The sequence below is a fragment of the Sus scrofa genome, chromosome 6 (genome assembly GCF_000003025.6).
Source record: "Sus scrofa isolate TJ Tabasco breed Duroc chromosome 6, Sscrofa11.1, whole genome shotgun sequence".
Lineage (NCBI taxonomy): Eukaryota > Metazoa > Chordata > Mammalia > Artiodactyla > Suidae > Sus > Sus scrofa.
Window position 1 is genome coordinate 44,645,079 of NC_010448.4, and position 21,489 is coordinate 44,666,567.

A 21,489-nucleotide genomic window follows, 5' to 3' on the forward strand; every position below is an offset into this window, starting at 1 on the left:
CAGCGGTCTCAAGTCCTGCCTCTCCTGGCCCCAAGCCTCAGGCCAACACCCACTCAGATGGGGTATGTTCTGGTCCAGCCCTAGAACGAATTCACAGTTGGCCTATGTTGGGTACAAGCCTTATAACTGTCTGTCTATCCAAATGCAAGCCCATCAGATTAAAGATTCAGGGAATGAAGTTGGCAAAAGGCTCTACTTGGTGTCCCCCCAGGCTGAAACCGGCTCTTAGATGTGTTTTGTTTGGCCTGGATAATTTTTTTCTATTTTATTTCATGTCTTTTTTGGGGGGCCACACCTGTGGCATATGGAGGTTCCCAGGCTAAGGGTTGAATCGGAGCTGCAGCCGGATCCAAGCCATGTCTGCGATCTACACCACAGCTCATGGCAAGGCCAGATCCTCAACCCACCAAGCGAGGCCAGGGATTGAACCTGAGTCCTCATGGATGATAGTCAGATTGGTTTCTGCTGAGCCATGATGGGAACCCCCATGACCTGCATAATTAAAAAAAATCCAAGCCAACCTTTTATCGGCCACGCTAACAGCAGCAACCTGAGGCACAGGAGTGACAACGTCAGATCCTTAACATGCTAAGCCACCAGGGAATTCCCAAACCAACTTTTAATACAGGGGCTCCTGCATAAAGATTCAGGTTTCTGACATCTATTGAAAGCATAGAAGCAATTAGCTGGAACTGTTTAGAGGTTATCCTTAAATTCTTCCTTTAAACTTTTTTTCAAAGTAGTATATTTGCAGGATATAAAATTCAGAAGGTACAAAAGGGTGTAGGATGATAGGGGAGCCTCCCTTGCACACCATCCCCTGCCTCTCTCAGTCCCCTTCTTCAGAAGCAAACATGGGTGCCCATCTCCAGAGTTTTCATTCCTTTATATCGGCACATACATTATTTCTCCCCTTACAAATGGTAGCGTATTTCTCTACATTCTGCCTTTTTTCTCCTATGGCCAGATACCTGGCAAATACTTCCATATCTGTCCACATGAACTTGATCCAGGCTTTTTGGTGGCTGCCCTTTAGACAGGACAATATTTTTCCTATTTGCCCAGTTGTCACCATGCCTTATAGTCTCATGCCTGTCCTGCTTGCCCATTCATGATTCTTGCCTCACCCCTTTGGCATCTGAGGGTGCAGACTTGGGCCCAGGTGAAGGACAGACCATCCTGCGCAGTCACCCAGCACTGGTCCCTTCTCTGCTCTTGGATGCATGAAGTTTCTGAACTTCCCAGCAGAGGGAGACACCACTCCACCCCCAAGACCACCAAAGGGGTCTTAAAGGGGACAGGGCCGTCTTGAAATGTCTGGGCAAGAGATGCTACCTGCCCAGACACAAAGACCCCCTTCGGTTGGACTGGGCTCCTCAACCACCAGGCTTCCTTGTCTCTGTTTCTATCTCCCTCTGAACCTCCTGCTGTGACTGGGCCCCACCCTGAGCACCCTCCTCTTAGGGACTGGCAGGCCCCTCCTTAATGGGGATTGGGGGAGCCATTGTTCCCTTCTAGGCCCGGGATTGAGAAGTTGCCCCAGGGATTCACATAAAGAAAGCTGTATCTGGATGAATGTTCTTTACCCTCCAACCCATCCCTCCGGCTCTGAAGTGGGGGGTCCTTTTTCTCCACCCCCAGCAGACCGCCCCCAGCAGAGCCTTGACCTCGAAACTGCCTTTCCCTGCCCTACACCCCACACTCCCCTTAGAACCCTCTCTCTGGCCTGGCTCCTGCAGGCCCCCTCCCCACCCCCGCGATGGTGTCGGGGGTCGCCTGGAGTCCAGCTGGTGGCCATGCACAGCCACCCCTTTCCTGGCCCTGCCCCTCCCCATGACCCCGATCCTCCGCCAGCCACTCAAAGGCGCCTTGTTCTCCATCCAGCCCCCAGACAAAAGTCCCTCTGTCTAAAAAACGCAGAATTGGGGGGAGGGGGCACCCCAACGGGGACCAAGTGGGGGCCTGTACAGACCCCATCCGGAAGGAAGGAATGCCGCAAGGAGGAGGGGCAGGAGAGGGAGGAGGGCAGGGAGGGGAGCCTGCAGAGTGCAATGGCCTTATCTGGGTAAGGGGCAGCCCCTGCGCCCACTCCCGTGGTGTAGACATCCAGCTCCTGGCACCCTTAGGAAGAGCCCAGGCTGGGAAAGTCTGCCTGGTGCTGAGAACCAGTTCCCAGTCTCTCTAGGCCACGACGGGCACAATGGGGAAGAGGTCATGGTCTGAGGCCCAATAGCCACCCCCCACCCCCTCACCCAATCCCCCACTACACCCCGCCCCCACCTCATGACCTTGGTCCTATCAGCTTCCGCTGACCCTCAAACTGTGTCAACGGGAACGAGTGGCCCAGAAGAGGACTTTAGATCCCCCACGATGGCCACCAATCCTTCCTCCAAGGACAACACACCATCTAAGTAAAAGAAATTAGGTTATGACACCAAGGCATGGCCTTCCCCACTGCTGCTCCCTGTGAAAGACCGGAGCCTCTCCTCCTCCAGGCCTTCTTCTGAGGGGTGGGAGATGGGAGAAAGCCCCCGCCCCAGATGGGAGAGGCAGAGTTACAGCCTTCATCCTATTCTCCTTCTGCCTCACCTAAGCTGCTGTGACCTTGGAGACACGAAGATGCTCCCTCCCACTGGTGGTGGTGGTGGTGGTGATGGGGGACTGTCTCTTTAAGAGCAGGCTCCGGGCGAGAGCGCCCCTGAGCTTCAGGAGTCTGACTAGTTCTCTACCTGCCCAGGTTTGCTTAGGGCGTGGCAGCTACGGATAAAGGCAGGAGTTGGCTTAGCAGCCCCAGCCCGCTCTCTCCTGGAACCTGGAACCTCTGTGCAGCCCCAGGAACACGCAGGTGAGGGGGTCCCCTCCCTCCACCCCCTTCTTGGCTCTGCCCGCAAACTATCCCTGCCCCTCCCTCTAGTGCTCCCTGTTAATGACTCCTAGTGCCTTCCCCCTTCGAGGTCTTTTTCTGGGGGTGTTGACCAGAGAAAGCCCCCCCTCCCCATCATTCTCTTCTTAGGGGGCTGGGTGAAGCCGCTGGGATGAGGGTACGGCCCCAGATGGGACTGGGGTGTCTGGGAGACTGGTGGGTCTGGGTAGATCGTTGTTTCTGAGTAAAGAGAAGTGTCTGGGTTGGGGATCCGAGTGGATGGGTAGGTGACTTCATGGACTTGGGTTGTCTAGGGACTGGGGACAGGAGGACCCTCTAGGAAAAGGGTCTGGTGGCTTCCTGGGGGAGCTGCATAATGGGGAGGTGGGGAGATTTCAGGGACACGAGGGAGGCATTTTGCTCACACCGGAAGGGCCTGGCCCCCATCATGGGAGAGAAGCAGTAGGGCTGGATGTGAAAACAGTGCTTACACCAGAGTTGAGGACTCAGGTAAGAGCAGGGGTGGGGGGCATAGCCTCCATCTGCAGGCTGCCTTCCTCTCCAAGCCTTCACGCCACCTGCAGTCAGTTCCGGAGCAGCCTGGGGGCCTTCCTAGACAGGGAAGGGGAGAGCAGGTGTCCAGACACCAGCTCCCAGCAGCCCGCACCAACGGACAGTCGTGTGGAAATTGGGGGGGGGGGCAGCTGAGACCATCCATCAGTGCTCCCTGTGCTGGGGATGCTGGGAAATGCCTGGGGATGGGGTGCCTGGAGCCCTCATGGGCCAGGGGGCTTGGAGACTCTCATAGAAAGAGGCTTAAGTGCTGGGACTCAGAGCTCCAGGTGGCAGCATTAAGCTGGATTCATAGCGTTTACAGGCTTGCGACGTGAGCTAATCACAGAGCCAACCCCATCAAGCTGCGAAGATTATATGTGTGAATAAGTGAGAAGAGCCGAGAACAGAGCCCAGCGTGGGGCAACACTCAATCGCCACCAGCTCTTATTACTGGTATTAGTGTTATCGCGGGGTGACAAAGCCACACGTGTTCCCTTGTGACCACAAGTGGTCCTTCTATGGACCTGCGCTGGGAACCGCTAGGCTGTCCTGCCCACACACCCACTCCAGCTCTCCCCCCCCGCCCCCAGTTCTGGGGGGGTTCCTGAACACCTTACTAGTGTTCCCCAAAGCTACGCGCCCTCTTCCTGCAGGGAATGGATGCTCAAACTAAAGTCGTGAGGCTGGAATGTGGGATGAACTGGGAAGCTAAGAGGATTCCCTGGATCTGGGGTGGGCACAGGGAGATGGAAGGGTCTGTGAGAATGTGCTGGAAACAGAGACATGCAGGGTGGGGGCTCCATAGAGGCTAGAGAGAGAGTGAAACGGGACCCTTTCTCCGGCTGCAGACAGGAGACAGAGCTGGGAAGGTCAAAGGGCTTTTCACCAGGCTTAGGGAGGATATATGTTTTGTTGTGGTGGTTGTTTTCTTGTTTGGCTGCCCTTCGGCTCATGGAGCTCCCAGGCCAGAGATCAGATCCAAGCCACAGTTTCGGCCTTGGCCGCAGCGGAGGCAACGCGGGATCTTAAACCCACTGCACCCACGACCCACTGGATCGTCCCAGTGCTGCAGAGACGCCACCAGTCCCCGTAGCACCACAGCGGGAACTCCAGGGAGGGTATATGTTTTGTCCTCTGTGAAATGGGCCCTATAACCGATGACCTCTGGGATTCTTGGAGGATTACATGAACGAAAACTGGCAAGACCATCTGGCAGTGCCCAGCACAGGGTGGATCTAAGTGTTAGCTCTTGCTATCAAGACTGGGACAACAAACGCTGTGGCAGCGGGGCGGGGCCAGGGGACGCATAGATACCGGAGCAGGACAGGGACAGCAGAGTGTTCTTCAAGCTGGGCAGGCCGACCTGGGGAGGGAGGAAGTGTTTGCAGCCAGAGGAGTTTATAGGGGCAGGGGCTGGGTGGGGGGCAGTGATGGGTGGGGGGAGGGCAGAAGCGGGACAGTGGGGTTCAGGGGGAGAGTGGGACAGAAGGTGAAGCTGAGGCTGCTCCCAGGCCTGCCCTCCACCTCCCTCCCCTGCCCCCACCGAGTTCTCTCCTCCCCACATCCTGCCCTGAGCAGCCAGAGGAGCCAGCTCAGTGCCCAGCCCTGGCCCAGTCGAGGCCTGCAAATTCTGGGCAGGGCGGGCAGGCTCCGAGCTGTCTGGGGGAGACACTCCCGGAACCAGGCCTCCTGCCACCTGGCTCCCGGCACCCCATTTCCCAAACCATCCTGAGGCCCTGAGAGAGGTCGCAGTTGGGAACAGCCTCCACAGAGCAAGATCTGGTTTAAATTCCACTTCCCAGGAGTTCCCATCATGGCTCAGTGGTTAACGAATCTGACTAGGAACCATGAGTTTGGGGTTGATCCCTGGCCTTGCTCAGTGGGTTAAGGATCTGGTGTCGCCCTGAGCTGTGGTGTAGGTTGCAGATGCGGCTCAGATTCCGCGTTGCTGTGGCCCTGGCCATAGGCTGGCGGCTATAGCTCCGATTAGACCCCTAGCCTGGGAACCTCCATATGCCACAGGTGTGGCCCTAGAAAAGGCAAAAAGACCAAAAAAAAAAAAAAAAAAAAAAATCCTCTTCCTGGCCTGGTGACCTCAAGCACCCACTTTCACTTTCTGGAGCCTCAGTTTCCCCATCTGTAAGGCAGGGATGACAGTGGGCAATGCCTTCCTTGTTTGGTTGCCAGGGCGATTCACTTAAAGTCTCAAGTCCACGGCCAGGGAGTTGCTATTGCTGCTCCTCTCCAGCTGGGCTCCCTCACCCAGCCCACACTGCACTCCTTATCTCTCAGCCCAGGGAGTCTCTAGGCCAGCCTTTCTGCCCCCCGGGGGAGCTGTAGCCGGGATTGGGAACCAGAGACATCCCAGTGGACCCTCCCCCCAGGCCCCTCCAGGCCAGTACTCCAACCGACATGCACGAGGTGGCCCTGAGCGTGCTCATCCTCCTGGCAGGTGAGTGCCCGTTCCTGGGCTGATTTCCCCTGATCCCCTTGGCCAAGTGATGACCATGCTTGTGTGTGGCTCAGTCACGCTTTCCTTTCTGCTGCCCCCGTGGGCTGGTGGGTCTCTGTCAGCATCTCCTCAAGGATAGGAAGTGTCACCCTGGTGATTTCAAGGGACTCCGAAAGGAGGACCTCTGGGAGTCCCCATTGTGGCTCAGTGGTAGTGAGCCTGACTAGTATTCATGAGGACACGGATTCGATCCCTGGCCTCGCTCACTGGGTTAAGGATCTGGTGTTGCCAAGAGCTCTGGTGTAGGTCGCAGACGCGGCTTAGATCCTGATTGCTGTGGTTGTGGTGTAGGCTGACAGCTATAGCTCTGATTGGACCCCTAGACTGGGAACCTCCATATGCTGCAAGTTCCACCCTAAAAAGACCAAAAAAAAAAAAAAAGAAAGAAAAAAAGGAGGACCTCTTACAATAGAGGCACACACAGCTAGAAAGTCATGGTCTTGATGTCCCCTTGATGACGTCAAGGAAAAGGCTCAGGTCTGTGCTACCGGGTCTTTAACATTTTATTATGAGGAGTTCCTCTTGTGGCTCACTGGGTTAAGAGCCCAGCTAGTATCCCTGAGGATGTGGGTCTGATCCCTGGCCTCCCTCAGTGGGTTAAGGATCCAGTGTTGCCGTGAGCTGCAATGTAGGTCGCAGATTCGGCTCAGATCTGGCATGGATGTGGCTGTGGCTGTGGCTGTGGCTGTGGCTGTGGCTGTGGCTGTGGCTGGCTGGCTGGCAACTGCACCTCCAGTCCACCCCCACCCTGGGATCTTCCATATGTCGTACCTTTGGCCCCAAAATTTAAAAAATAAAGAAACAATGAAAAGAAAAAGAATAGTGCCTGGGACAGAGTAAGCACCATGTGTTTGTGCTTTAAATATAATTTTTAAAAATATGAATCTCCTTTTAACAAAGAAAGAATAGGGCTTAGACCCAGAGCAAAGGCAGCCACTGCTTCTTGCCAGAATGCAATGCTAGTTGTCTGCTTTTCACTGTGTTTGTTACATCAGGCGAAGCTGGTGTTGCATTCAGGGTAGTGATAGAAAGTGGCATTTTTAAAGAAAGCATGTTAAGTTTATAATTAGTGAGTCCTTGAAGGGGAATGGTGAGCAAACACCCGACGGGTGGGACGTGGATGTGGCAGAACCAGAAGATGAGGGCTGAGCTCGCCTGGGAGCTGAAGCCATCTGTCACCTTGACGAGACCCTCGCTCTGTGTCTAGAAGTCCTAGACCAAAGGGCGGCCGTAAAGCCACCCAGGTTAAGAGCGTGTTTCAGGTGTGGGGCTGAGTGAGGGAACCTGCATTTGCAAAGGCTGCAAAGGTGGACGTGCAGAGGCAGCTCATTTGGGGCTAGACCCCTGTGCCCTCAGGAGGAGGTGGGAAAGGCCCCTCAGGGGACCCTCTGCTGAGGCCCCCGGGGCTCTGCAGCCCCACCCTCAGCTCTTGCCTTCCTCCCCCCGCCCCCCAGGCCTCTCTGCTTTGGATGCCAACGACCCAGAAGGTGAGTCCGACTGACTCCCCCCCCAGTCCCACCCCCAAATTCTCCCCCAGGATTCCTGCATCCTGGCTCTTGTCCCGGAATCCATGTTCTTTTTTTTTTTTTTCTCATTCCTTGCAGATAAGAACAGTCCTTTCTACTATGGTGAGAGCCTGTGCCCCGCCCTTTTCACTCCCGCCCCTTGCACTCCCGCCCCATCCCTCATCCCTATTTTGGGCCAAGGGTCCTCCCCAGGGTTTCGTGAGGGCCTGAGGGGGGTGACCCTGGGCGAGGACTGGGGTGCAGAACAGTGAACACAGTGGATTAAGAGGAGGAGACACACCAGCGGGATCCTTGGGAAGAGTCTCCTGCTGCAAGATAGTTGGATGCGCATAGGAAGGAAGCCATGGCTGGAGTGCGGATCCACTGCTGGGCGAGGGGGTGACTTGAGGAAGGGGGCTGGAGGAGGGGAGCGAAATGGTCCAACTCTCCCTGCAGCCTCCAGGTCCCACCTGACCTGTTCCTCATCAACCCTCTGCCCTCTCCCCCCACCTCCTGCTCTGCTGCCCGACTCTGCTCCAGCCACACTGGCCTCCCCGCTGTTGCTCAGGCACAGCAGACACACTCCCAGCCTCCAGATGGTTCCAGCTTCCATCCCTCTGCCTGGAACGCTTTCTTCCACATCGCTCCAAGCTCCCTCCTTCCCCTCCTTGGGCCTCTGCTCAAAGGTGGCTCCTCAGAGGGGCCTTCCCAGACCCCTCTCCCTTAAAGAGGTGCCCTCTGCCCTTCTGTCCCCTGGCCCTGCTTATTTGATCTCAGACTGCTTCTCTCTCCTTGACCCGCTGTTACTTCTCTCTGTGTAAATTAGAAGGTGAGCACAGAGGGGTTGGGGAGCTGTCTGTTCTCTCCAGGGTGGTTTCTTGCATCTGAGGTACCCAGTGCATGTTATCAAGGGGATGGGGGCTTGGATGCGGAGGGCCAGGGCTGGCACTGAACTCCCCCTCTGGGTTTCTCCTAGACTGGCACAGCCTCCGAGTTGGCGGGCTCATCTGCGCAGGGACTCTCTGTGCCCTTGGCATCATCATCCTCCTGAGTGAGCGGAGGGGCAGGCGGGCGGGGTGGTGGGTAGGGCAGGGCCATGGGTTGTCCTCCCCTGACGGTCCCGTCCCCTGACAGGTGGGAAATGCAAATGCAAGTTCAGCCAGAAGTCCAGGTAAGATGGGTTCCAGGCACCTTGCCTGTGTCCTCCTGCTGGACAGACACCTTTCAGGGGTGAAGTGTTAAAACTCCAGAAAGAGGCCAGGGGTCCGGGCCCTGCCCTGGAGGAATCCGGCTACTAAGATGTTCCAGGTTTACTCCTCAGAGCCATGAAAAGCTTCAGAGGGCTCCTAGTCCTCAAACGCTTTGGTCTCTGGGATGGTGCAACCCTGCCATGGAAACCTAGCCAGGAAGCTATGCCAGGGCGAGCTGAAAACCCTCTAGCCTTGAGGGAGAGAAAAAAACGGGGGTCCACACAGACCTCATCACTTTTCTTTCCATAGCCACCGCCCAGGGGATGCCCCCCCTCTCATCACCCCAGGTAAGACAGGGCCAGAATGGGGCTGAGGGGAACACAGGGTGTGTGTGTTTGGGGTGGGGGTTAATGCGGGGAGAAATAACTTGATCCACTCTCACATGCTGACTGGGTCACTTCTCCCAGGTTCGGCCCATGACTGTTGAGGACGGATCAGCAGAAAGAACACAGGGAAAGGGCCTCTCTCTTTCCCCAGTCCTGGCTCTGCCCAGAGGCCTGAACTCCAGGATGGAATGCTCCCTCCCCTCCCCACCACCAGGGCTCCATCTCACCTCTCAATGGAGGGGTCTCTCTATTCAATTTTCATTCTAAAATATCTTGCCTCCCGCCCAAGCAGCCTCAAGACTCCCTCTGTGTGCGATAGGGTGAGTTTGGGGGCGCCAGGAGGAGGTGGATGTGCACGGGGTCTGGCATGGAAGCTGGCAGCTGAGGCCTGCTTCCTCACGACCTGGTGGATCCCATGGGGCTGCCCTCTGCCTCCATGGCCATGAAAGCCACCTGTGCAATTTGATGCTCTAGTGGCCACATGGGGGACCCTCTGGAGAGTGAAAAGAAGCTCTAGCCAGGTGGACGCTGGGACCATCCTGGGAAAACTAGGATGTGGGATCTCGTATCATGATGGGGGTACCCAGATAGCATATAACATATAACAGGAAGACCTCTATGACACCCCCCACTCACCTGAGACTCCACTTTATTATTAAAGACGCCCCCCCCCCTTTGGCTGCACCCATGGCATACGGAAGTTCCTGCGCCAGGGATTGAATCCATGCCACAGCAGTGACCTGAGCCATAGCAGTGATAACCCAGAATACTAAACCTGCTAAGTCACCAGGGAGCGCCTAAAAGACCCTTCTTGGGAGTTCTTGTTGTGGCTCAGCAGGTTAAGAACCTGATGTAGTCTCCATGAGGATGCGGGTTCAATTCCTGACCTCCCTCAGTGGGTTGAGGATCCGGCATTGTGATGAGCTGCAGTGTAGGTCTCAGACATGGCTCGGATTTGATGTTGCTGCCTCAGCTGCAGCTCTGATTTGACCCCTAGCCCAGAAACTTCCATATGCCACAGGTACGGCCATAGGGGAAAAAAAAAGGTCCTTTTTCACACCCCAAATTCCTTGTGAGATCTTTAAATTATTCCCGATAATACCCCTAAACCTCTAAAAATACTTAATGGCCACATGGTGTGAGAACCTCCAACAAGCCTTGAACTCCCTTGAGACAGTCTCCAATACCCAGTAAGACCTCCAAAATGTCCCCAAGGGCCATACAAATGCCTAAAACTCGTCAAAACACTCCCAGAATATCCCCAATAAGTCAGACACGAGACCAACAATAAGCCTGTAACCTGTCCCCTAACACTGCCCTGATAGCCCTTAAACATCCCACCCGAGGCCCCCCATAATCATGAGCCCGCACTCCTTGGAAACCTCGTGAAAACTCACCAGGGGCACCCGAAATGCACCCAGGGACAACCCCTCCCCTCCATAATACGGCTCCTGGGACACCACTCCGCCCCCTCCCCCCGCCGCCCCCTTGCCAGAGGACACACCTCTTCCAATGACCCCACAACAATGAGTGGTGCGGGTGCACAGCGCATTTATTGAGCTCATACACTTTCCGTCCTCGCCCTCGCCACCGACTGTGAGAGTTACTCGAAGATCCCCGGCACTAAACTCTCACTTGACCACCTATTTCCTGCGCACGCGCAAGAGGGAAGGCACGCTGCGCTTCCGCCTCGGCAACACGCAGGCGCACAAGCAGCGGAGGAAGTTAAGAGAGCCAGACAGGGAAATTTGCCTAGCGACTCTGACGTCAGAGAGGCGGGCGCTAAAAGCGATTGGTCGGATTGAGTTTAAAAGGGAAAGGAAGCTGTCTCCTCCTCAGTAATTTGAAACTGAGTAACATGGAACAGGACGGGTGGGAGTAGGTTGAGGGGGGTGCTTCCAGACTTCATGAGCTCTGCATATCTTCCCCACATGATTTTTGTGTTTTGGCTCCGTGCAGCGGGACCCCAGCCTGAGCCCCCCAAGTCACCCTAGAAGGGGCAGGGGCTATCTGCCCCCCAATCGAGATGTTTAAAACTGGAAGGGCAGCTCTTGCCTCGAACTTGGCCTGTGGTCAGCAGCTCACTAGACCAGCTGTCACCTCTGAGTAGGGCCAGGAGGCCAGTCAAGAGGGCGTCCAGAGGCCCAGGACTCCCCATGCTGGCCCTTTGCCAGCTTCGTCCAGGGTGCCCTCTAGTCTCAGGCACTGAGGTCTAACTCGTGATGCTGGTAGATCTGTGTGGGGCCCTTGAAGCAAGCAGCAAAGAGGAAGCGTCTGCCGGCCATGGTGAGGTGGGCAAAGGCACGTGGGGCCACCAAGGCCGGGGGCCCCAGCTCCTGCAGTGGCTCAAGGAGCCCCTTATCAGGCTCAAGGCGGAAAACCTGGCTGAAGGCGAAGTCGCTGCCCAGGATAGCCAGCTGATCCTTGGCGATGAGCAGTGGCTGAAAGACGTGGGCACCACGTGAGGGAAGCTGCTGTAGCAGGCGAAACATGGAGCCATCCCAGCGCATGACCTGCAAAGGGTGACCACTAGCTAGGACTGGGGTCCAGAAGCGCCAGGCCTGCAGTCAGGGGTCCTCTGGGCTTTGGAGGACTTCCAACAGCTTGGAAACAGAGGCTTGGAGGTCTCCAGACTCCCCCAGCCCTCTTAGCTTCATAAATGTCACCATCCAGCTGCTCAGGCCACAGACTTGGCATCATTCTGGGCCTTTCTCTTTCTCTCACACCACCCAAAGTCTGTCAGCCCCGAATCTGTCAGTTGTATCTATGATGGTATACATTTCTCCCATCTCCTCTGGAGACACTCCAGCCCAGCCATGGTCACCTCCCTCCTGGATGGTCACAGCAACCTCCTCCCTGGTCACCCTGTGCCCATAGTCTGCTCCCCATGCAGACACCTTGGGATCACCTCCGTCTGATCAGTGCCTTCTAGGCTCAGAGCCCTGCCTCACTCCAGAGAGAGGGGTGCTGGAGGGGATGGCCCATCCACTTTGGGGGTTCAGAGTGTGCTGGAGTGTGTCAGAGTTTGGGGACAGAATCAGAATCTTGGGGCCAGGGACCTTGTTGGGGGATGGAGAGTGGCTTGGGGTCAGCTGGCCTCAAGAGATCAGAGTCTTGGAGTCAGTTCAGTCAAGATCAGCACATGAGGCGGGTCAGAGTTTCGAGGCCAGTGTGCGCAGTGGGGTCAGTGCTGAAAGGCCAGCCCCAAGTGGGAGTCAGCTGCCCGGCAGGCCTGGCTCGAGGCCGCGGCTGCCTGTCCCATGTGACGGGGCCCAGCCTCACCATGGAGTCCCCGATGTAGCGTGTCAGGCACAGGAACACATCCCCGCCGGCCTGGAAGTGGTGGGTGGCGTAGACGTCCTCGGCCTCTGGGATGTCCGTGCGCCTCTCGAAGCGGCCCCCAAACCAGTGGAAGAGCACCGGCCGCTGCGAGGCCGAGGCCAGCAGCAGATGGGGCCGGCCGTCCAGCTCCAGGGCCTCGGCGTCCGTGTCCCGGTGCCAGGCGTGCAGGCTCTGGCGCGGGTAGAAGCCCGGCCCGTCCCGGCACAGCAGCGTGGTGCTTCCCGCCTTGGAGGCGTCGGCCACCACAAAGCAGGGCTGCCCGTCCAGCCACAGGAGCTCGGCATCATTGGGCCGCAGCAGCCGGCGCGGAGCCAGGGCCTGCATCGGGGCCAGGCGCAGGTCGGGGCCGGGCCGGGCCCACAGCTGCGAGCCTCCCCACAGGCGGGCGGCCAGCATGAAGAGGCGCGGGCCCAGCACCAGCGGCTTGCAGGACACCACGGAGGGCGCTGTGGGGGGTGGAGGCAGGAGCGGAGGGGCACCCATCAGGCCAGCTGGGCAGGCAACCTGGCAGGCGGGAGGGTGGCAGGGGGCTTACCAGACAGCTCTTCCTCCAGCCGGAAGCGCTGCAGGCTGTAGTCCCAGGCGAGGATCAGGCAGCGGCCGGCAAAGGGCTGTGCCAGGACGATGTGGGGCTCCCCCTGGTAGGAGAAAGCCTCTACGCCCAGCGCCGACTCTGCGATGGTCTGGAACCAGGACAGCTCTGGGGGTGGGGGCGGGAGAGAGTCAGGCAGGCCCAGGGGAGCCCCAAGTTTGCATCACTGAGCCTCAGTTTGCATGTCTTGAAATGAGATGACCTCATAGGGACAGAGAGTTGAATCTTTTGATCTACGGATGTTACTATTTTCTAAGTAATGCTTTATTTTCTAAGCGGCATGGCATCATCAAATAATTGCTTAGAAACAGCATATTTATTCATTCATTTACTTCACAAGATCCCAGCGGGGTAGAGTCTGTTACTATACCCACTTTACAGATGAGGAAATGGAGGCTAAGAGGCACAGGCAGCCAGCTGTCCGGCCACATCCATTTTCCCCATCTTCCATGAGTAGGATTGCAGCTGGGCACAAAGCTGCCCAGACAGAGGCCACGATAGCCCAGAACGCCCCCATGTCACCCACCCCCTGCCCTCTGAGGTCCGGTGTGGCCCTGACCAGATCATGTTCCCAGTGGGACAAAAGCAGAGTGATGGTTGTAATGCTTGCCTTGCTTGTGGAAAGACAGCTTATCCTGGACTTGGTCCCTCTCCCCTTCTCCTTGCAAACTGCCAGATGGACGGGCCACAGTTGGGTTGCAACCATGGGAAGCAGGATAATACCCAAGGGCTGCCCCGCCGGCCTGGATTGCTCCCCTCAGCCCCTTCTGCATTATTTAAGTCACGGTACTCAGAGCCTCTTGGTGTCAGACACTTAGCACTTATGGTCATGGTGCACCCACACCGCCCAGTGTGGTGGTGGTAGAACCCCGCAGGGGACTCCAGGTCACAATACTTCACTCTACATGCCAGGCCCTGTTTCTAGGGACCAGGGTTGAAGCCATGACCCAAACCACTAAGGATGCCCCTCCGAAGGGGATCTTGTAAAAATGGCCATCAAATCATGTCACTCCCTGCTCAAAACCCTCTATGGCTTCCCACAGCCCTCCGGATAAAGTCGGCTCTCTTCTCAGTGGCTTTCAAGAGTCCTGCAGAGGAGGTCCTCGCGCCTTCTGCCTCATCTGTGTCCTTGCCGTCCCCAGGCCCCCACGCCAGACCTGCCTCCCTTTGATCTGCAGTCAGGACAAGCTCTGTGCTGCCTCGGGTCACGGCACATGCTGTCCCCTTTCTCTGTCCTCCACTTAGCCAAATCCACATCCAACGCCACCTCTTCGAGAGGTAGGACTGCCCCCATCTCTGTCTTCGCCCCCTGTGCTGATCACAGTGTGTACCCTGTATTTATTGCTGCAGTGTGTGATTTAATGTCTGTCTCCCCACCCCAAGCACCACAACCCCGAGAGGCCAAGGCCAGGGTGATCTCGGTCACAGACAGGGCTAGGGACCGAGGGGGCCTCAGTGAGTGTGTGTTGAATGTGGCCCCTCATTAAATTGCCTTGTTCTGAGTCCCACAGCCCCAAACAAGTCTTACATGTGGATGACAATGACATTAGTAACGGCCTTCAGGCTGGAACGCGAATGTCCCCTCCTCCCTGACCCTCCCGCTGCGCCTGCCCTCTCCTCTGCTCCAGGCTCCTGCAGTTCTGGAAACCGTCCGCCATCCCGGCCCTGACCACTCTGTGCTCCGAGCATCCCGGCCTCATCATTCCAGGCTGCCCCTCTCTGCCTGCCTCTCTCTGGCTGTGGGCCCCATGAGGGCAAGACCCAGGGCTGTCTTCATCACTCCCGCGCTCTCTGCTTGGCCCAGTATCCATAAAGGTACCAAAATACATTTGTGGAAAGGCAAAATGATCATGGGAAGTTTTTTTTTTTTTTTTGCCTTTCTCGAAGGCCGCACCCACGGCATATGGAGGTTCTCAGGCTCGGGGTCTAATGGGAGCTGTAGGCACCGGCCTACACCAGAGCCCCAGCAACGAGGGATCCGAGCGGAGTCTGTGACCTACACCACAGCTCACGGCAACGCCGGATCCTTAACCCACCAAGCGAAGCCAGGGATCGAACCTGCGTCCTTATGGATACCAGTCGGGTTCTTAACTGCTAAGCCACACAACAGGAACGCCTATTACCCCCATTTACAGATAAGAAAACTGAGGCTCAGGGGGGCGATGCTGCTTGCTCAGAAGACTCACAGCCCGGAAACGACAGAGCAGAGAGGGAGGGGAGCCCCTCAGCCTTGGGAGCCTTTCCCTGCTGGCCCGCCTTCTTCTGGGAACCCCTGCGGTCCCTCCCACCCCGCCGGGAAAGCCCCCACCTATGGCTCTGCACTTGAACGTCTTGGGGTCGAGGTGGTGGAGCTGCATGTGGGCCAGGGCGGTGGGGCCGGCACAGGCCCCAGTGCCCACGCTGGCGTTCACGGTGGGTATCCACTGCAGCAGCCAGAGGACGCGGCAGTCACACTGGAACGGGTTCCCGCGGAGGTCCCTGGGGCAAGAGGCCGGGGAGGGGGCTGCGACCCGGCTTCCACCCCCTGGAGGCCACGCTCCCCACCCCTCCCAAGGCAGGGATTCAGGATAGGGCCCCACTAGGGGTGTGGAAAATACATAAGAACCATCGCAGTCAGTCATTTGTGCCAACGGAAAGTGGGCTCAGATGTCCCCTCCCCCCAAACATTGCTCCCTCCACCCCCCGCCCACCTTCCCAGCCCCCTTGAGCCTCACACATGAATCAGGGTCTCCAGGCCTCGGAACAGGTATCTGGGCAGCGTCTCGAGATGGTTATTGGCGAGGCTCCTGGTGCAGGGGGAGAAGCAGGGACCATCAGCAGCCGCTCCCAGGACCCGCCGTGTGCTGGGGTGATGGGCGCGGGGCGCGGGGCGCAGGGCGGCGGAGGCTGAAGCCTTCCGGGCACGCACAGGTGAGTGAGTGAGCGAAGTCCTCTGAGCGCGTTCTTGGAGATGGAGCCAATCTCGTTGTCCTCGATAAAGCTGTGGAGGGAAGATGGGGTCAGAGGGACGCCCCAGTTCCCTGCTGTGGCCCCCGGGTGCCTGGGGCAATGCACCCCATGGAAGCCATAGGCCCCTGGAAAGAGCGGAATTCTACCCTGACACCTTGCAGAATCCCAGGGAACACCTCCTAAGAACCCCTCCTCCCCAAGGCCCCAGCCTCCAATCCCAGGAGCCCGGAACCTGACCCTGCAGTCATTGTCACCGCCACGGCCACCCACACTAGCACTAGTACCAATATTACCAACACCTCCACCATCATCCTCTGGACAACACCCATGCCTCTACCTCTGGCATTAACCCCAGTGCCAGTAACTGCCCTTATCACATCTGCCCACGCTGCCGTCACCACCCATTCCTCTCATCCATACCAACGCCAACACCGTCATGACCAACCCCCACACCAGCAACACCAGTGAGCCTCACCAAGAACACAGCCTCCACAAGCAACACCAAAATCACCGCCGCCATCAGCACCGGCATCAGCACCAACTCCAGCACAGCCAATGCCAATAGCATCACCGTCACCCCCAGCACGCACATCTTCACCCACCATCGGCACCACTCCTGCCGCAATTTCCACACATCCGAATACCTCCATCAGCACAGCCACACCCCATGCCAACACCACCACCATCACACCAATGCCAATATCTTATCCCGAACCATCACCAACACCAACACCGTAATCCCCAGTGCCCACAATGCTGATAATTGTCACGAACACCATCCCTTCAAGCTTCATCATTTGTATCACCGAGAGCACCATCGTGGCTGGGGTCGCCAATTTTATCAAAATCATCCCCACTCCATCATCCTCTAGACGCCACCACTTCCCCGTGAGTGGCTGCGACAGGACAACTGTTAGCATCGACACCGAGGTCACATACTGTCATCACCAGCGCCACCCTCAGTAGCGCCATCACCACCACCACCACCATGTAACTCCGTTGTTAGCTCTCAGTGTGAAACACTTCCTTATCTCTGGCCTCTTTGTACCCTCCCTGGCCTCCTGCAAGTCAAGTAGGACCAGAAATAGTCATGGTTATCCAGGCCCTTAGAGAATCTTGAAACCAGGAGGGCAGTGGAGCAGGCTGAGATCACATCCCTGAGCAGGAAGGCTGACCCCGCTTAAGAGGCCAGGCCTCCTGCTCCTCCAGGACGGTCCCCTGTCCTGACACTTCCTCCCCACGGCTGCAGAGGGGCCCCTCCTGCCTCTCCCAGGCCCCCATTCCTGCCCCCATTCCCTGGCCTCACTCACAGGTACTGCAGGTGGGACAGGCCTGCAAACGCATCGTCCTCAATCACGGAGAAGGAGTTGGAGGTGAAGAGGCTGGCAAGGAAGCAAGAAAGACATGTTCCCAGAGTCACTGCTCCCAATCTGCCATTTTGACTTTGCCCCCACCCCCGGCCCACAAGGGCACCGTCTCACACACACACACACACACACACACACACACAGAAGCAGTGTGAGTGTGTGCATGACCCAGACGCTCTCACAGATGCTCATACGCACGTGTGCACACACACTCCCCATGCAGTGCGTGGACCCCCATTCCCTCGAGCGAGTCATCACTCAGCCGGCTCCACTCACAGCAGGTGCAGTGACGGGACCCTCAGGAAACTGCCGGCCTTCAGCTGGGTGACTCCAGTCCTAACGAGTGAGCTGGGGACGTGGGCAATGGTGGGTGAGGAGAAAACCGCTCCAGTGCGCCAGTCCCATCCAGAGCCACCTCCTGTGCGGGGGACCCTGCCCTGCCACCTGACCCCAGGTACATGGCTTTCCTTGCACCCCAGGGGAGATGGGCACTTGCCCTTCTTGCTCGGCAAGGGTCCTGGCAGTGCTCAGTCCACCCCCCAGCTCGCCCCGCTCCCAGGCCCCCATGTGGCCCCGGCCCTTTGGAATCCCCACTCCCTGCCAGATCCCAGCAGCCCCCTTGCCAGGCTTCCCGACATCCTTTGCTGCCCACCTCCCAAGGTCCCAATGGGCCTCCCTTCCCCAGCCTTGGGCCCTAGAGGGCCTGACACTCACAGCGACAGCAGAGTGGGGAGAAGCTCTCCGGCAGGTCCGGGGAGCCCTCGCACAGGGCGCTGTCTTTGGAGCAGGAACATCTCAGAGGACACTTTCCCTTTGGGGGTCTCCAGGCCTCCCCCGCCCCCACCCCAGCCAGCAGCAGCAGCAGCAGCAGCAGCAGCAGGCCTGCCCCTCCCATGCCCCCTGCCCCCCGCCCCCAGATGGCAGCCACTACATCTCCCAGGCCAGGCGACCCTCCTTGACGCCAGCTGGCACGCTCCACCCGGCTTCTCTCTCCTCCCTCTCGGCCTCACTTCAGTCCGTCTCTCTTCCTCTTTGGTGTCTAATCTTCTGTTTATTTCGTTTATTTCTCTTTCCCTATCTGTCAATCTCTCTCCACTTTTTTTTTTTAAATCTCTGACTCCCAAGAGTTCATCTGTTCCCCACTTTCTGTCTCTATTTCTCTCTGAATTGTCTCGCTGTCTCTGTCTCTTTTCCTGTTTCTTTCTGTCTGTCTCTGTCTGTTGGCCTCTGTTTCTGTGTGTGTGAGTGTGTCTCCCTCTGTCTGGTGTCTTTATTTCTGTCTCCCTACCCCCGCCCCACTCCTTGGAAGTTTCTTCCCCTCCTCCCACGTCTCTTCTCCCAGGAGGTTTGGGAAAGGGACTCGCTGGGCACCGGGTGCTCCCGGCAAAGCCGGGTGAGGAGGAGGAGGGGGGTCAGAGGCCATAGGAAGCGCAGCCCTGGGGAAGGGGCCAAGAGGGCCCCCTGGGCGGGGAGGGGCCACTGAGGGCTGGAGCTGCCCCGGCTCCTCCCCGCCAGCCCCCTCCCCAGATCCGCCACTCCGCCCCACTCACGGAGTGTGAGGAGGTAGTCACCAGGGTGGGGACCCGCTGGTTCTGCGGCAGGAGGGGTGCGGGAGGAGAGACCACTAAAGGCTGGAGCCGTCTTGGCCCCTCCCAGTCAGCCCCCTCCCCCGGCTTCTGGAGGGTGTGGTGGGCTCTCTTCTGGAGGCTTGAAGGGACGAGCTCAGGGCCAGCTGCTCCCTCTGCTGGCGATCCTCGGCAGGGCAGCGGCCCTGCCCGAATCCACAGCCTCCCGCAGGCTCCCGCAATTAACCCCTTGGGTGCCTGGCACCCACTGGGGGGAGGGAGCCAACCCAAGGAAAAAAGGATGATGCTGATGCCTGACTCTGCACACGCCCTGTCCTAACGTTCACCTACCAGCGTCTGCTGACCTCCCTACGGCCCTCCAAGAATACCTGAGGAGGTCATTTGAGATCGAGGCCACCCGAGCAAGGCCAGGGCCGAGGCTCAAGCCCACGAAGCCTCTCCGCAGGACTTTGTACTCCTCCTTTGGAGATCAGAAGCCAGAGAGATTGGTTGTTTCCATTTAGACTAAGCTTTGAGCAATTTGGCTAGATTCTGCCCACTCAATAAGAAAAATAAATAAATGGCATATGTTCCCCCACCTGAAATAGCAGCGATAATAGTCACTGAGCACTCAAGGTGCACCAGTCTTGACTTGAATTTACTTAGATGTCCCAGCAACCCGGTGAGGGGAGGAGTGCTACTAATCTCCACTTACAGATGGGAAAACAGAAGCAGGAAAAAGTTAAACAATTTGCTTCATGACACTGGGTGGATCTGAACTGACCCACGCTCTGGGAGTTCTCTTGGGGTGCAGCAGGTTAAGGATCCGATGTTGTCACTACAGAGGCTCGGATTGCTGCTGTGTTGCAGGTTTGATCACTGTCCCAGGGAACGGCCATATGCCATGGATGCAGCCAAGAAAAAAGAAAGAAAAAATAGGAGTTTCCGTCGTGGCTCAATGGTAACAAACCCGACACGTATCCATGAGGACGCAGGCTTGATTCCTGGCCTCCTTTATTGGGTTAAGGATCCAGCATTGCTGCAAGCTCTGGTGTAGGTGGCAGACATGGCTTGGATCCCATGTTGCTGTGGCTGTGGTGTAGGCTGGCAGCTGCAGCTCCTATTTGACCCCTAGTCTGGGAACCTCCATATGCCAAGGATGCAGCCCTAAAAAGACAAACAAAAAAAAAAGAGAGAGAGAAAGGAAGAAACTTACCCATTCTCCGCTGCCTCTAAGGAACACACACAGCCCCTCTTGGCACTGCTGCACACACCCAGAACACAGGGAGGACCAGGGGCTTAACAGCACCAAGATCTGGGTCCTGACCCTCAGTTTGCCCATCTGTCAAATGGGGCAGTCGCGGGACTCGCTTTTCAGACGTGTAGAGAACTCAGTGAGAAGAGGGAGGCAAGGCCCCCTGCTTGGGGGTTCAGAGCATGGTGGGGGCCCCACAGCCGGGGGTAGATTCTGGATCCAGGTGCGTGTTCTGCACCTGAATGGCTCTGAGTTTTGAGCAAGGCCCTTTGGGTCTTGATTGCCTCAGCTGTAAAGCAGGGATGATAAACTGCTTTACAGAGTCTTTGAAAAGATGGATAAAGCGTTTAGGGCCAGGGACACAGAAGAGAGGCAGACAGGCCTAAATCCATACTCACAGAGTGCCAGGCCAGCAGGATTCTCCCTGCTGTTTATGTGGGTGATAAGGACAATGATGATAACAGCTACCCCTTTATTTCTTTCTTTCTTTATTTAGTTAGTTAGTTATTTTGTCACTTACTGTGTGTCAGGCTTTGTTCTAAATGTTTTCCACAAGTCATTTCAGATAAGCATCCCAACCTGCCTCTGTGCTGAATACTATTATTATCTCCATTTTACAGGAGGAGAAACTGAGCCACAGAGAGGATAAGTCATTGCCCATCACCCAGCTAGAAAGTGGCCTGGCCTCTCCACTCTGGAGCAGCTGGCTCTAAGAGGGGAGGAAGCCAAGCACTGGCTGGAGCTGCCCAGGCACCCCCTCCATGCTCACCTCCTGCTCCTCCATCACCCCTCCCCAGGGCTACATAAACATCAGGGTTATCATTAACTGGGGATTGCTGGTGACCCTGGGGTACAGGGTCTTGAGGGGCAGGCTCAGACAGGGATGGGGAGGCTCTCAAGGCCTCTGAGGCCACAGGCACAAGCGTGTGTGTGTGTGTGTGGTGTGTGTGTGTCCAGGCTGCCTGTGCCTGAGTGTGAGTGTGTCCACCTGCCCTGGGTCTGTGCCCTACAGAGCCTGGAGACTGGGCCTGGCTCTTTCAGCTGGGGGCAGTTTCTGGCTTCAACCACTAGGGGGCCCATGGGAGCATTCTCTCCACTTGCTAAACCTTGTGTATCTCTCAAAGGGAGTTAATCATAAGACAATGTCGGGTTCAGAGACCTCTGAGCCTGGCCCAGGGTGACAGGTAGGACCTTAGTGATTTCTCCATTTTATAGGATGGGAAACCAAGGCATAGAGAGGTCCCTTGGGCTGCGCATGGTCTCACAACCGGAAGTGGCAGATCTCAGGGTGGATCCCCGATTTCTCTGTCACCTGTACCTGTGAACCTCGGCCACCCATGAGGACGCTAGGTGTATTGTCCTCCAGGGGGTTCTGGGGGCCACATGGGCTCAAGGATGGGGAGATTAT

At 57.1% G+C, this 21,489-nt stretch overlaps 2 protein-coding genes across 4 annotated transcripts; one reads left to right on the forward strand and one right to left on the reverse strand.

Moving 5' to 3' along the window:
- FXYD3 (FXYD domain containing ion transport regulator 3) lies at window positions 2,693-9,299 on the forward strand. Of its 3 annotated transcripts, XM_005664469.3 has the most exons (8): window positions 2,693-2,845; window positions 5,711-5,870; window positions 7,385-7,417; window positions 7,535-7,558; window positions 8,412-8,486; window positions 8,570-8,606; window positions 8,935-8,972; window positions 9,093-9,299. In XM_005664469.3, exons 2-8 carry the CDS (start codon window positions 5,831-5,833, stop codon window positions 9,110-9,112), a joined length of 267 nt encoding a protein of 88 aa, XP_005664526.2. In that variant the 5' UTR covers window positions 2,693-2,845; window positions 5,711-5,830; the 3' UTR covers window positions 9,113-9,299.
- On the reverse strand, window positions 10,543-18,796 carry LGI4 (leucine rich repeat LGI family member 4). The gene is given in 10 exon segments (XM_021097157.1): window positions 10,543-11,524; window positions 12,294-12,799; window positions 12,889-13,053; window positions 15,254-15,423; window positions 15,660-15,731; window positions 15,854-15,925; window positions 17,205-17,276; window positions 17,538-17,609; window positions 17,976-17,994; window positions 17,997-18,796. Coding segments are annotated over 10 exon segments (1,623 nt in total). The 5' UTR covers window positions 18,157-18,796; the 3' UTR covers window positions 10,543-11,209.

What these genes read in the sequence shown, in the direction of transcription:
- FXYD3 (XM_005664469.3), top strand. Translation starts at nt 5,831, where the DNA reads ATGCACGAGGTGGCCCTGAGCGTGCTCATCCTCCTGGCAG. An exon ending in GGATGCCAACGACCCAGAAG is followed by an intron (nt 7,418 to 7,534) that starts GTGAGTCCGACT and finishes CATTCCTTGCAG; the next exon opens with ATAAGAACAGTCCTTTCTAC. An exon ending in CCCCCCTCTCATCACCCCAG is followed by an intron (nt 8,973 to 9,092) that starts GTAAGACAGGGC and finishes CACTTCTCCCAG; the next exon opens with GTTCGGCCCATGACTGTTGA.